Here is a 15481-nt window from a genome sequence, read left to right as displayed (position 1 = left end):
AGATGCAATCTCCTGCCTTCATATTTTCTCTCCGAGGCTCAGGAGGAGGGCATTGCTCTGAGTTGCTGGAATCATGCTGGATCAGGCCCAAAATAAATGAGATTGAACTTAACCCATCAGCAGGGAGCCTGGTGAGATCGCAGCCATGGGCTCTGAAAGCAGACGCTCAGGGGCAGCTTCTGTGGGTAAACTCTGGGCTCCTTTTGTCTTCCCCTCCTTGCCTGTTTTGTGTGCATTGTTACAGCTGAGGGATTACCTCTGTTTCACCTTGTTGAAAGCAAAACAAAGATGAATTCATCCAGGCCCATGCTTTAAAAGAGAAAGCAAAATCTCTGGAAAGTGGCATTGTCAGGAAAGTTTTCTAGAAGCCTGTCCAGGTTCAGGATGGGGTCAAAAGCTTTGTTTGGAGTATTGAACCCAGCCAGCCAGAATCTCCTTCTTCCTCTACCCAAAGCTGAGGGAAGCCTGGGGGATTTTTTTAGTAAGATTTCAGGGTTTGCATTTATTTCAGGCTGGGTAGGATGAAGACAGCTATGGAAAGGCAAGTTCAGAAGTGGGTGCAAGGAAAGGGAGATTGCCACATCCCGGAACTGCAGGTAGAAGAGTTTGGGTTTGGGGCAAATTTGAGCTGTTGGGCACTTTGTACTTTTGGGGATTGAATGTCCTCAATGTCCAGCAGGTCTAGGGAGGTTCCTCACCCCTTCTACTCTGCCCTAGTCAGACCACACCTGGAATATTGTGTCCAGTTTTAGGCTCCTCAACTCAAGAGAGACAGAGACCTGTTGGAGAGATTCCAACAGAGAGCCATGAGGATGATGAGGGGACTTAAGCATTTCCCCTGTGAAGAGAGACTGAGAGCTCTGGGGCTGTTTAGTCTTGAGAAGAGAAGGCTGAGAGGGGATCTGATCAATTTGTATAAATTACTGAGGGGTGGGTGTCAAGTGGAGGGGACTAAGCTCTTTTTGGTGGTGCACAGTAATAAGCCAAGGAACAATGGATACAAACTTGAACACAGAAGGTTTCACCTCAACATGAGGAGAAACTTCTTTCTAGTGAGGGTGACAGAGCATTGGAACAGGCTGCCCAGAGAGGTTTTGGAGTCTCCTTCTCTAGAGATTTTCAGAACCCATCGGGATGCATTCCTGTGCAGTCTACCCTAGGTGATCCTGTTTTGACAGCGGGGTTAGACTGGATGATCTCTGGAGGTCCCTTGCAACCTCTAATGTACTGTGAGTCTGTGATTCTGTGAGTCAGGGTGGACCCTCACTGTTATGCCCCAGTGAGGCCTCATCTGGAATATTGTGTTCAGTTCTGGGCTTCCCACTTCAAGAGAGACAGGGAACTACTGGAGAGAGTCCAACAGAGAGCTATGAGGATGATTAAAGAGAATAGAACATCTGTCCTATGAGGAAAGGCTGAGAGACCTGGGGCTGTTTAGCCTGGAGAAGAAGTAGGATGAGAGATGATCTTCTCAATGCTTATAAACACTTTAAGGGTGGGTGTCAAGAAGAAGGGGCCAGGCTCTTTTCAGTGGTGCCCAGTGATAGAACAAAGGGCAATGGATACAAACTGGACCACAGGAAGCTGCATCTCAACATGAGGAAAAACTTTCTTCCTGTCAGGGTGACAGAACACTGGAGGAGGCTGCCCAGAGAAGTTGTGGAGTCTCCTTTTCTGGAGACTTTCAAAGCCCACCTGGATGCATTTCTATGTGACCTGACCTAAGTGAAGCTGCTTTGGCAGGGGGGTTGGACTAGTTGATGTCCAGAGGTCCCTTCCAAACCATTCAGTGTTTTCATGTTTGTATAATTCTGTATTTATTATCCTGGCTGTTTTAATGAGCATGAGGTGGCACAAATGCATTTCACACAGGGTTCTCAGGCATTGGAAGGAGCTGCCCAGGGAGGTGGTGGAGTCACCATCCCTGGAGGTATTTAAAAGACGCAAGGATGTAGTGCTGCGGGACACGGTTTAGCAGTAGTAACTTAGCAATAGTGGTGGGATTGTGAGCTCTAGGCAAGCAACTGCTTGATGATCTCAAAGGTCTCTTCCAACCACAACAGTTCTATGATTCTATGATCCATCACTATGCTTCTTCAGACTCCCCATCCTCCTTAGGTCAACCTCCGGCCAACAACCTTTCCATCCGCCGGTAAAGCTGAGTAAGGTTGTCACATCCCCTCCCCTCTCCTACTGTCAACACACCTATATGTGAACCTTGGCTCTCAATATTTAATGCATTTACTAATACATTTATGAGGAGTCATTTGGAGGTTTCCTGGTGGAGGGGCCCTAGCTCACAGGGGCAATAACAAGGCCTTTGGTTCAGCGTTAGGCAGACAGGCTCAGTGTGGCTGCAGACTTCGGCTTGGGGAGAGGCTTTCAAAGGTTTGTAAATATTTACACACACTCCTGAATGAGGGGGAGCAGGGAGGAGAAGGGGAGGAGGGGGTGTCTTTTGAACACTGAACCTGGGGAGGAATGCAAGTCAGGAATAATAAACAGGAGGCCTGCCCGAGTCAGAAAAAAATAAAGGAAGAACAAGAAGAAAATCTCAACACCTCATTAATCCTCTAACTTCTCCTAAAGCATTACCTCATGAGGAATTCCAATAAATCTCATGGATTTGTTTTCATCTGTTAATGGAGTGCTCAGCTCAAGAGTCCCACTCACGCTCCTCTCTCCTTCCCCTGCCCCAAACCAGCCTTCTGTCCAAAACAGCCATGAAGAATAAGATTTAAGAGAGATGTCAGCAATTCCTCCACTCTCCAAACTGCCTTTCTTACAGTGTTTTCAAGACTTCCTCAAGTTCACAGCCTCAGGGTGTTGAGTGTATAACGACATCTGTTACCCTCCAGGGCTAGTGTCCAGCCAGGCATCTGACTAAACATGAACACTTCTACCCTGGGCTATCTTTAGCCTATGGAGAGATGGCATCTCTAGGACACAGCTGATAGAATCACAGTACCAAAGAACTGTTTTGGCTGGAAGAGGGACCTTTAGGATAATCAAGGCCACCCGTTAGCCCAACATTGCCAAGCCTACCACTAAACCATGCCCCAGTTTGTCATGTCTACATCTCTTCCAAACATCTCCAGGTATCTCCACAACTTCCCTGGGCAGTCTGTTCCAGGGCTTGACAACTCTTTCAGGGAAGTTTTTCCTAATGTCCAACCTAAACCTTTTCTGGTGCATCTTGAGGCTGTTTCCCCTTGTCCTATCACTTCTTCCTTGGGAGAAGAGACCAACACCCACCTCGCTACAAACTCCTTTCAGGGAGTTGTAGAGAGTGAGAAAGTCTCCCCTCAGCCTTTTTTTCTCCAGGTTAAACCCCAATTCCCTCAGCTCCTCGAAAGACTTGTGCTCTAGACCCTCCACAAGCTTCATTTTCCTTCTTTGGACATGCTCCAGCACCTCAATGTCCTTCTTGTAGTAAGGGGCCCAAAACAGAACCCAGTACTTGAGGTGCAGCCTCCCCAGTACTGAGTATAATTAGAGAATTTCTCTCATGAATGAATTCATCTCATCCAAAAGTCAGCATCTGTAGTGCTCTCCTGGCCAGTGACTAGACTTGGAGTATTTTAGGAGAATGAGACAGTATCACAGTACACAGACTCACAGTACATTAGAGGTTGGAAGGGACCTTCAGAGATCATCAGGTCCAACCCCCCTGCAAAAGCAGAATCACTTAGGGTAGTCCACACAGGAATGCATCCAGGTGGGTTTGGAATGTGTCCAGAGAAGGAGACTCCACAACCTCTCTGGGCAGCCTATTCCAGTGCTCTGTCACCCTCACTGTAAAGAAGCTTCTCCTCATGTTGAGCTGAAACCCTCTATGTCCAAGCTTGTACCTGTTGTTCCTGGTCTTATTACTGTGCACCAACGAAAAGAGCCTGGCCCCCTCCACTTGACACCCACTCCTCAGATATTGATACACATTGATCAGATCCCCTCTCAGTCTTCTCCAGACTAAACAGCCCCAGGGCTCTCAGTCTGTCTTCATAGGGGAGATGCTCAAGTCCCCCAGTCATCCTTGTGGCTCTCTGTTGGATTCTCTCCAGCAGGTCCCTGTCCCTCTTGAATTGGGGAGCCCAAAATTTGACACAGTATTCCAGGTGTGGTCTGACTAGGGCAGAGCAGAGGGGAGAGACAACTGTGTTTTGAGAATGCCTGTGGATCTGTGATCAATGGAGCAATAAAAGAGATTCCTCATTAAATCAGTTACTGCTGAAAGCCTCAAGCTGACCTCTTGCAAGCAGACAAAGCCAGGGGACACAATAGCTGATTTATCCTGACAAGTCTGGCTTTGATTAAAGCAGGAACAAAACAAGCAGTGGAAGTCCATATGATGTTTGGTGACTTGTCATCCTACACTCTGCTCCTGCTGTGCTGCCTGCTCCTGGAGGTCAGGAATTAGGTAGGTTTAGGTCCAACTCCCTGGCTGCTCAGGGAGGGGGAAAGTGCAGAGTCCAACCCTGCTGGTATCGGTCGTGATTTCCCTGATAGGGTCAGGGCTGGATAGTGGCTGAAACAGCCTGCTCAGGAGCTTTCCCAGCCCAAGATTATTGGCATGGAGCCTGTGCAAATATTATGTGGTTGCAGGGTTCCTCCTTCATCTATTGCACGTTGGGTAGTGTTGGACAAACACTGATGTTTGTTCTTTAGAGTATCATCATCTTCCAGCTTCTTTCATACAGCTTGGTTTAGTTGATTAGATGGTGTTGGGTGATAGGTTGGACTTGATAATTTCAAAGGTCTTTTCCAACCTGGTTAATTCTGTGATTCTGTGTGATTCTGTGATTCTTTGGAGTCTTCCTGGGAATACAGGTTGCTAAGGACATTAAGGTTTTGTTTTGGTGGAGGTATCACAATAGCTTTGTTTGTCTGCCCTGGCTGACAGGCAGCATGATATGTCACTGAACTCAAACTGAGAGTCAGAGCAGGAGTTTAATGTTATTTTGGGTATCAGAGCAGGTGATGTAAGCACAATCTTAATCACAGAACCATGGAATGGTGGCAGTTGGAAGAGACCTCTGGAGATCATCTAGTCCAACCCCTCTTCTAAAGCAGGGTCACCCAGACCAGGTTGCCCAGGATTGTGTCCAAGTGGGTTTGGAATCTCTCCAGAGAAGGATACAGAATCACAGAATTAACCAGGTTGGAAAAGATTTTTGAGATCATCAGATCCAACCTATCACCCAACAAAATCTAATCAACCAAACCATGGCACTAAGACTCCACAGCCTCTCTGGTCAGCCACTGCTCTGTCATCTTCACAGGAAAAATGTTTGTTTTTTTTTTTTTTATGTTCACATAGAACCTCCTGAGTTCCAGTTTGTGCCCATTGACCCTTATCACTGGACTCAAGTGAAAAGAGATTGGCCCATCCTTTTGATTGCCACCCTTTAGAAATTGATGAGCATTGATAAGATGCCCTCTTAGTCTTCTCTTTTCCAGGCTTAACAGCCCCAGGTCTTTCAGCCTTTCCTCCTTACAGAGATGCTGCAGTTTTCTCATCATCTTTGTAGCTTCTGCTGGACTTTCTTCTTCTGGTCTCTTCTCAACTGAGGAATCCAGAACTAGACACAGTACTCTAGATGTGGCCTCACTATGGAAGAGTAGAGTGGGAGGAGGACCTCCCTCCACCTGGTGGTCACATTTTTCTTGATGTGCCTAACCCATGAGCAGGTGATGTGGGTGCAACCTTGGGGCTCTCCTTGACTCCCTTGCAGGTGTAGAGGGCTGCTCGGCTGGATGCTCATCCCTGCCATGTGTTTACAGCAGCTGAGGTTGGTCTCTTCTCCCAGGCAACCAGCAGCAGAACAAGAGGACACAGTCTCAAGCTGTATAGGGTGAAGTTTAGGCTGGATATTAGAAAGAAGTTCTTCACAGAAAGAGAGATTTGCCATTGGAATGGGCTGCCCAGGGAGGTGGTGGGGTCAATGTCCCTGAAGCTGTTTAAGAAAAGCCTGGATGAGGTGCTCAGTGCCATGGGTCTAGTTGATTAGTTAGGGTTGGGTGATCAGTTGGACTTGATGGTCTCTTCCAACCTGGCTGATTCTGTGATTCTGTCACCACACTGGCTTCACCCAGCACCTTACAGAACTGTCAGGCCCCAGTACCACCACAGGACAATGGTTTGGAAAGCCCTGAAGGGATTTGCACTTACTCACTGCATTTTTCTTTCTTCTAGGCAATGCAACAAGACCTCCAACGGGAGCGACAGCTGCGACTTGATGTGCTGCGGCAGAGGCTACAACCCCTACATGGACAAAGTGGTGGAGAGATGCCACTGCAAGTACCACTGGTGCTGCTATGTGACCTGTAAAAAGTGTGAGAGGACTGTCGAAAGATACGTGTGCAAATGAGAACCTTCCTTGCTCTCCACCCGGGAGCTGAGACACCAGCAGCACCCCAGCACTATTGAGAGAAGAGAAAACATTGCCCTGACCAGATGTCGTTTCTCATGTAAAGACATGGACTTCATAAAAGGTGGTAGGAGGGAAAAGAGATTCATCACACCAGTCAAAAATAAGACACTTAAAAAAAAACAAAACAAAAACAAAGCAACCAACCAGCAAATCCACAAATTGTTTCCCACCACCACCACCAATAAAATGCTCTCTGAGAGGACAAAAACTCCTTTGGGCATTTGGGATGATATCTCCTTCTGAAATATTTCCTATGGCTGTCAGTGACATCTGGCCAGCAAGTGCCTTGATATTTTGAGGAACAAAAGTAACAGACATTCCCTGGGGAAGAAAAAGCAAATCTTGGTTGACAGTAACTAAGGCTTACACCAGGCCCAAGGTACTGTCTGCATTAGGACCATCCCAGAAGGGCAAACACTACAACTTTTCAGCAAGAATTCTCTTTGTTGCCAAAGACTTCATTGCTAGCAGGGAAGCATCAACTCTGGATGATAAAGATGGAAAGATTTCAAGTCAACCCTCTGAAAAGAACAACTCATATTAACCTTTCTTTCATGCAGGTCTGTGACTGCTGCAGGAAAAGCTGTTCTTTGGTTTGTCCAGGCTGGATGAGGCTTCAAACTCAGCTATGCAACAAATTCATTGGGATTCTGGAGGTAGCGAGAGTAGGACTGAGAAGGACTTCATGAGGTCTTTGAGATGGTAGTGGAGCTGTTAGGATAAAATGACAAAGTGAACTCAAAATCTCATGGGAAAGCAAAAACCCAACAGGTCTTGCTCTCTTTCTCTCTTGCCCTTTGGGTGTGATGCCCTTAGCCACCAACATTCTACCACTTTGGGCCATCAAATCCTTAGGGAAACACACTGCTGCCTCTTTTCCCCCTAACAAAACTATTGTGGCAGTCCCAAGAAAACTGCAGAGAGTGGAGAAGGTCTGGTGCCATCTGTAGGGAGTGCAACCAGCAGAAAGGAACAGGAATGTGTCAGTCCTTCACCTGGCCCTTGCCCTGACACAGCAGAGAACCACTATCTGTGGCTGTAGATATTTTCTCTCATATGCGGCCGTACAGAAATATTTATAAGATATATATCTCTTGTGCTTTCCTTCTACTTTAATTCCCACATAAGTATATCTTATCTGTTATAAATGAGCATTAACAATAGTATGAAATAAATGCTGAAGTTAACTGGTGCAACAGCAAAATGTTAGATTATTGTTTCACTCTTCTACTTGGAAAGCAACCCTGATTTTCCTCCCAAGGACAGGGAGAAGAGCAGGGCTTGAGGCACTCGCTGACGTGGGATCCAGAAGTTCCTTTATTCCCTGTCTCCCCAGCCTCTTCATTTTGAGCAGAGTTAGCCAAGATACAGCCAAGACAACGAAACAAGAGCACTTGGAGAGAGGAAGAGTCACTGTTCTTGGTTTGCTCTTTTATATCAGTGATCAATCTCATCGGTAAAATATCCTGGTGGCCCCAAGGAGCTTAATAACAACTCTGACTAATACCTCTCATGGGTGGTTTGTTCGTTGCTCTTGTTTGTGGAGAGGAGTTGCTGTGCTTGGAGAGGTTTTAGCTTAGGTTAGCTTCCTTTTCTAGCTCTTTTTTTTTTTTTTTTTTTTTTGCAGTGGCCTTTCAGCAATGTTTCCTGTTAGGAAAGGTGATGTTGGACAGCAGAAGGCAGCAAAGCCTGTAGGTACCATGTTCCATAATGAAGTACTGTAGTAGCCAGAAAATCACAAATGTAGGGGGACAGTGGCACTTTCCTAGGGGACTGAAGGAGATGGGGGTGGTTAGTTCGGAAAAGAGGAGGCTGAAGTTGCTCATTGCTCTCTATGTTATAGAAAGGCTGGTGGTGGTCTCTTCTCATAGGTAATTAGTGATAGAACAAGAGGGAACAGACTCAAACTGGGACTGGGTAGGTTTAGACTGGACATTAGGAAATATTTTTTTCCCAGCAAGAGTGGTCAGGCACTGGAATGGGCTGGGCAGGGAGATGGTGGAGTTCCCAAGCCGGAATGTGTTTCAAGGTGGTTTGGATGTGGTGCTTGGGGCTATGGTTTAGAGTTAACCTTGTAGAGTAGGGTTCGGGGTTGGACTTGGTGATCCTGAGGGTCTTTTCCAACCTGAATGTTTCTGTGGGTCTGTGAGACTGTGAAAATATATCCAGACCACCACAGCCTTCCTCCAAATCTTTATCTCCTCCCCACCCCACCTCCAAGCTGCTCTCTAGGAGTCAAGTCTTTGACACATTCCTGAGCAGATCTGGGGAGCTGGAGGAGAAAAGCATCACGGTTGTGGAGCAAAATGAGAGCTGGTTTGTTCTCCTCAGCTACTTTGCTGTGACCGGGTTTTGTCTCCTCACCTCCTTCCCTTCCCCCAGCCACGAGCAGTCAGAAAAAAAAGAAAAAAAAATAAAAGAGAGAGGCCTTTGGTAGTTTGTCAGTGGTTTGTGTTATTGTCACCCCATAAAAGCTGGTGGACTAAAAAGTCTCGGCAGTGTGGTGCGATGAGCGCTGGGTGTCTTTAGGCTGACATGCAGACAGGCTGGTGGCACAAATCCCACTGCTCTCCAAAGCCAGCATTTGGCTCTGTTGGATACATAAAGAAACAGCCTACTTTCATTTTTTTTCAGGATTTTTTTTTTACATTTTTATTTCCAATTGCTAATGAAGCCAACAAAGGGCAGAGATGTTCTGACTGAAGAAAAATTTGAGTATTTCAATACTATGACTTATTTTTTTGTTGTTTTTTTTTTTCTTGCTCCCTTGTTATGTCCTGAGTCTTTCTGCTTGGTGAAAAAAAAGTAGTGAGATGGAAGAAATCACAGAATCACAGATACATTCAGGTTGGAAAAGACCCTCAGGATCACCAAGACCCTACTCTGCAAGGCTCACCCCTAAACCATAGCCCCAAGCACCACATCCGAACCAGCTTGAAACACATCCAGGCTTGAGGACTCAGCCACCTCCTGACCACTCTTGCTGGGAAAAAATGTTTCCTGCTGTCCAGTCTAAACCTACCTAGTCGTAGCTTGAGGCCATTCGTTCTTGTAATTACCTGGGAGAAGAGACTAGCACCAGCCTTTCTACAATGTCCTTTCAGGTAGTTGTAGAGAGCAATCTGGTCTCCCCTCAGCCTCCTCTTTTCAAAACTAACCAGCCCCAGCTCCTTCAGTTGCTCTTCATCAGATTTATTCTCCAGGCCCTTCCCAGCTTCCTTGCCCTCCTCTTCCCTAGCTCCAGCACCTCCACATCTCTCTTGGATCAAGGTGCCCCAAACTGGACACAACATTCAGGGTGTGGCCTCACCAGAGCTGAGTACCAGGGGACAATCACCTCCCTACTCCTTCTGGACACAGCATTTCTAATGCAAGCCAGGATGCCTTTGTCTTTCTTGGCTACCTAGGCACACAGCTGGCTCCTATTCAGTTGCTTGTTGATTAGAAGCCCCAGGTCCCTTTCTGCCAGACAGCTTTCCAGCCACACTTCCCCATGCTCCCCATATGCCCCTTAAAGTACTGAAAGGCCACAAGAAGGTCTCCCTGGAGCCATCTATTCTTCAGGCTGAACAACCCCAGCTCTCCCAGCCTTTCCTCACAGCAGAGGTACACCAGCCCTCTGATCATTACTGTGAACTGCTCTGGCCCTGCTCCAACATGTGTATGTCTTTCCTGTGCTGAGGACTCCTGAGCTGAACCCTGTGCTGCAGGTAGGGTCTCAGCAGAGCAGAGCAGAGGAGCAGAATCACCTTCCTTGACCTTTGTTCTAGGCTGTTAGTCTATGAATAAACACCACTTTTTCTGTAAGTCCTAAGTTTCATGGTCCTTCTCTGAAGTGGCTGCACCCTGCACTAGCAATGTGTCGAGGTTGATGCGTCTTACCAAGATGAGAGTCATGCATGGGGCAAGGTCTGAACAAACTGCAGCCTCCCTTGTTACACAGCCCTGCTTCATCCATCAAATTACAGTCATCTCTTTCCTGACGGTCTGGCATTGCTTCATTTTTCAGAAAATGGCTTTCTGTGAGAGGGAGGCAGTTTTCTTTTCCTTTTGGTACAATATAGGAACAAAAAGATGAGACCATACTAGTGGAATGATTCATGCTGCAGTATCTGGGGCCATGAAACCTGTCTCTGATGCTTTCCTCCTGACATCAGCAGCAAACCACAGAGAAGCCAAAATAGACAAGAGGAATACTGAGTCCTGGGATGACACCTGGGAGAGAACAACCTCACAGATCAGTATAGGTTGGGGACTGACCTGCTGGAGAGCACTGAAGGGGAAAAGGACCTGGGGGTCCTGGTGGCTGGAAGGTTGACCATGAGCCAGCAATGTGCTCTTGTGGCCAAGAAAGCCAATGGCATCCTGGGGTGGATTAGAAGGGCTGTGGTTAGTAGGTTGAGAGAGGTTCTCCTCCCTCTCTACTCTGCCCAGCTGAGGCTGCATCTGGAATATTGCATCCAATTCTGGGCCCCTCAGTTCAAGAAGGACCTCAGGGAACTGCTTGAAAGAGTCCAGCACAGAGCCACAAAGATGATGTAGTGGAACATCTTCCTTATGAGGAGAGTCTGAGGGAGCTGAGGGCTCTGTAGCTTGGAGAGGAGGAGCCTGAGAGGTGACCTGATTGCTGTTGATAAAGATGTGCAGGGGGAGTGCCAAGAGGATGGAGCCAGGCTCTGCTCAGTGATGCCCAATGACAGGACAAGGGGCAATGTCTGGAAGTTGAGGTATCAGAAGTTCCATGGAAACATGAAGAAAAACTTTTTCCCTGTGAGGGTGACAGAACAGACTGCCCAGGGGGGTTGTGGAGTCCCCCTCTCTGGAGATATTAAAAAACCACTTGGATGTATTCCTGTGTGATCTGGTATAGGGGATGCTGCTCTGCAGGGGGGTTGGACTGGGTGACCTTTCCAGGTCCCTTCCAACCCCTAACATTCTGTGATTCTGTGATTCTGTGATTCTGTCCTTGCTCTCAATTGCAATGCTCCATGCAATATGGAGTCAAAATGTAGCTGACAAATTATTTTCATGTCAGGTCTGAAAGATATTCAGGAAAATATTTCAGAGAAACACACAAGGGTTGGAAGGGGTTGGAAGGAACCTCTGGAGACCTAATCCAACTCCTTGCTAAAGCAGAGTCACCCAGAGCAAGCTGCCCATGACTTCCAGGAGGGTTTTGAATCTTTCCAGTGAAGGAGATTCCACAACCTCCCCAGGCAGCCTGTTCCAGCCTGTCACCCTCTATCACCTCATTAGTCACAAACCACTTTTTCAAGGAAAATATATCCCTAATGGCAAGGAAAGACCCTCACGTACCAGCCTCCTCCCGTTCTCCAGCCCCTCAACCAGTTTTCAAGGTTTTGCTTTGAAACTTGTGAGGGTGACAGAGCCCTGGAACAGGCTGCCCAGAGAACATGTGAAGTTTCCTTCTCTGGATACATTCAAAACCCACCTGGATGTGTTCTTGTGTGACCTGATCTAGGTGATCCTGCTCTGGCAGGGAGGTTGGACTAGGTGATCTCCAGAGGTCCTTTCCAACTACTTCCATTCTGTGTTTCTTTCTCTGTTGGGTGATGCTACAATTTCCTTTCTTACAACATATCCTGCCAGATCCTAACAGATGATATGATTTGGCCCAGCTCCATGTCCTACTACAGAGCTCTGTTGGTTTACACTAGCTGGGGAAATACAGCTGATATATTCCTACAAATACTATTATTTCAAAATATTACACTATTACCCTGAGGGAAAAGGACAAAGTATCTTGAAAAGTGGCTTTGAAGCATTTATCCACTTGAATAAAATATCCATGATTTAATAAAGCAGTTTGGACTTAATGCCATGTGTGCAGACAGATGGCTGTGTATTCTTTGATAAATTCCACCTCCATCCTCACCCCCTCTTCCCAGTTTTATATCATTTAGGTTGGTCTCTAAGGTAGACAAATGACATTCACAATAGAAAACTCCCATCAGATCATTTTAGTTTAGTCTGCACGAGTGTTTCATGTACAGCCTGTGCTGAAGGCAAAGGGAGTGGGCAAGAGAGGCAAAAATCAGAATAAAATTAACAGAGTCTTTGTCAGGAAAGTGATAAAAATCTTCCTGAGGGACTATCCCTTTACCAGCTAGAAAACAGAGCATTCTAGACAACCATTTGCATCCTCCAAGTGAGATGGGTTTGTGCTGCCCAGCTATCTGCTCAGGGAAGATGCTAGGAGGAGGCTCTGAAGGCACTCAGGGATGTGGGGAGCAAGAGGAAAACTCAGCCCTGGGAAGGCTCAAAGGCTGAAAGACCTGAGGATGTTTTGGCTGGAGAAGAGCAGGCTGAGAGGGGATCTGATCAATGCTGATCAATAGCTAAAGGATGAAGGGAAGAGGATGGGGCCAGACTGTTTTCAGTGATGCCCAGTGACAGGATAAGGGGCAACAGGCACAAATTAGGACACAGGAAGTTCCACCTACACATAAGGAAAAACTTCTTTCCTGTGAGGGTAACAGCACTGGAACAGGCTGCCCAGAGAGGTTGTGGAGTCTCCTTCTTTAGAGACTTTCAAAATCCACCTGGTTATTGAGATCCTCTTCAATCTGCTCTGGGTGATCCTGACTTAGCAGGAGGGTTGGATTTTAGATGATCTTCAGAGGTTCCCTTCCAACCCCCATATTGCTGTGATTCTGTGATGGCTCACCCTTAACAACACCCTCAGAGAATTTGTCTTGTCTTAATTGGACAAAGAATTATGAAATTTTGCTCCCACATGCAGATGGAAGCCAGCAAAGGCATGACTTTGTCTTGTGCCCATGGGAGACACAGCAAAAAAAGAGATTTGGGAGAGGGGGAAAAACCAGGAAACTTAAAATCCACCTGAGATTAACGACCTGAGCATGTACAAGATGTTATGTTGTTTTCTTTTGTCTTCCCCTCAGGACCAGTTTCATTGCTCAGAGGGAGTTTGATTAAATATCTCAGCAGAATCATGGTTTATTCATTTAGAGTCCAAGTTATCCCCTGTTCAGGGAAGCAGCATTCACTTTGTTTCCTAATTGTAGGAATAATGATGACAATAAAAACCTAATAATGAGGGTATGCATTGAGGATCATTTATATTACCTTTTGTTGACATTAAGGGCACTGCATTTTATCTGTGTGGTAAAGAAGAAATGAGCTATTTTAAAGATCCTTTCTGGCCTGTGTGGAGTTCAAGGTTTTTTCGCTCTCTTAAGTGGAATTTTTCAAGGTATTCACCAGAACCACACGACCTCCAAATATCTCTTAAGAAAATAAAACAGCAGGGAGGTGGAGGAAATCCTATCCCTGGAGGTGTTTAAAACACACAGAGACATGGCACTGAGGGACATGGTTTGGCACCAGACTTGTTAGAGTCAGAGAATGGTTGGACTTGATGTTTTTAACTGAAAAGAAGCTCTAAACCTATGGTTCTACCTTTCACAGAACAAATGAGCTGTTCAAACCACTCTGCTACCTACAACCTTAAAATCACCCTTTCCATCTGAAAAACGCCATTGATTCCTTAATGCAAGGTCCCCATTCAGGGAACAGGACAGGGAAAGCCTGGGCTGAGGTTGGAGCTGTGCTGCCCTGGGGTCAGGCAGCAACTGCCCTTACACTGCCTTCACTCCAGGGGGAAGACAGAACTTCTCCAACAGCAGATTTGTCCCCAGCAGGGCTGTATTCCCTAAGAAAAGTGACAAAGGAGTAAAAAGAGCCATGAATTCCCAAGCAGAGTGGTTCAGCCTCCTCTGCCAGCCACATCCCTTGGACGCTCAACCATCTTTAGGCCCAGCAGAGACATCGTCCATCAGGACGACTTCCAGGAGGTCAGAGCCCACAATGGTCAGGCCTTTGCAGCCATGAATCATCTGCAAAGCCTTGATCAAGAAAACACCCAAGCCCAGCAGATGTGGCATCCAGGAGCACATCTGGGCTAGTGGCTATGGTGGAGGCTCTGCTTTCCTCTTCTGCAGCTGAGGAAACCCAGCTTGTAGAAACCCAGTCACAGCAGTTCACCATTTGCTCTCCTCAGCACCACCAGATGCTCCCTGGCCTCCCTTAGCCTTGACTTCCCTCCCCCAGTGACACAACCTCCTTTAAAGCCAAGCCTGTCCTGGGCTACAAGCCTGGATTGTGCCCCTCTGCTCCGCTCTGCTCAGCCCCCAGCTGCACTGCTGGCTCCTGCTCTGCAGTCCTCAGCACAGGAGCTGCTGGAGCAGGGCTGCAGTAGGCCATGGAGATGAGCAGAGGCTGCTTAACGGCAGCATGAGGCTCACAAATCTCTTTCCCTTGCTGCAGCACTTGCTACGTGCCAATACAGGGCAGTGGCTGCCCTGCAGCTCCAAAGGGAGCCCTCCCCTCCAGCTTCTTCCTTCGGAGCAGCCCTGCCAAGAGCTGCAAAGGGCTCTGCATCAGGCCTGCATCTCCTTGGCTGGGAAAGGCCTGAGTTGGGATGAGTCAAGAAGTGCTGCCTGGAGAAGAGAAGGCTCCTGAGGGGCGACTGGGATGCTCTGAGAGGCACAGGCAGGAGCTCAGGGACAGCCCAAAAGGCAGAGGCAGGAGCTGGGCAGAGCCACTGACCTCTGCTCCTGGCCTCAGGCAGGGTCCTGCTGATGTCAGCACCTGGGCTCCAGAATTGTGGCACCTTGGCAACCGTCTGTGTACTCGGTACCTGGCGGTGCTGCGTGTGCTGGGCCAGGGCTTTGCTGGTGTGCTTTGGTGGTTTGCTTCTTCCTGGTTGCTTCTCTTGGTGTGGGTTTGCTGGAGTGGTAGTGAGGCAGAGCAGCTAGAGCTCTTGGGAGCCTCCTGGCTGTTGTCCTGCCCTGGGGCTTGTGGCTCCTCCTCTGCAGAGCTCCCTCGGGCATGGCTGACAATAAGGTCGGTCAGCCTGTCCCGGGGCCACCTACCCCGCCTGTGTTTTTGCCTCCCCACACCTCCCTTCCCAATCTCCCACCTCCTCAGCAACCTACCGCAAGGGCACCTGACAGCCTTGTCCCCATGGCCTCCTCCCTGCTGCAGAGTGCTGCCTGCTCTGCTGG

General features: G+C 47.7%; 1 protein-coding gene across 1 annotated transcript in view; it reads left to right on the top strand.

The window, feature by feature from the left end:
* WNT11 (Wnt family member 11) overlaps positions 1-6368 on the top strand; it is a 40243-nt gene extending 33875 nt beyond the window's left edge. The window contains exon 5 of the mRNA XM_054387246.1: positions 6194-6368. Within this exon, the coding sequence (XP_054243221.1) occupies positions 6194-6368 (175 nt within the window). The remainder of the gene's footprint in view (positions 1-6193) is intronic.
* The last annotated feature ends 9113 nt before the right edge of the window (positions 6369-15481 follow it).

This window comes from Indicator indicator, chromosome 1 (genome assembly GCF_027791375.1).
Source record: "Indicator indicator isolate 239-I01 chromosome 1, UM_Iind_1.1, whole genome shotgun sequence".
Classification (NCBI taxonomy): domain Eukaryota; kingdom Metazoa; phylum Chordata; class Aves; order Piciformes; family Indicatoridae; genus Indicator; species Indicator indicator.
The sequence above is the reverse complement of the archived record's forward strand: the minus strand, read 5'-3'. Positions and strand labels throughout refer to the sequence as shown.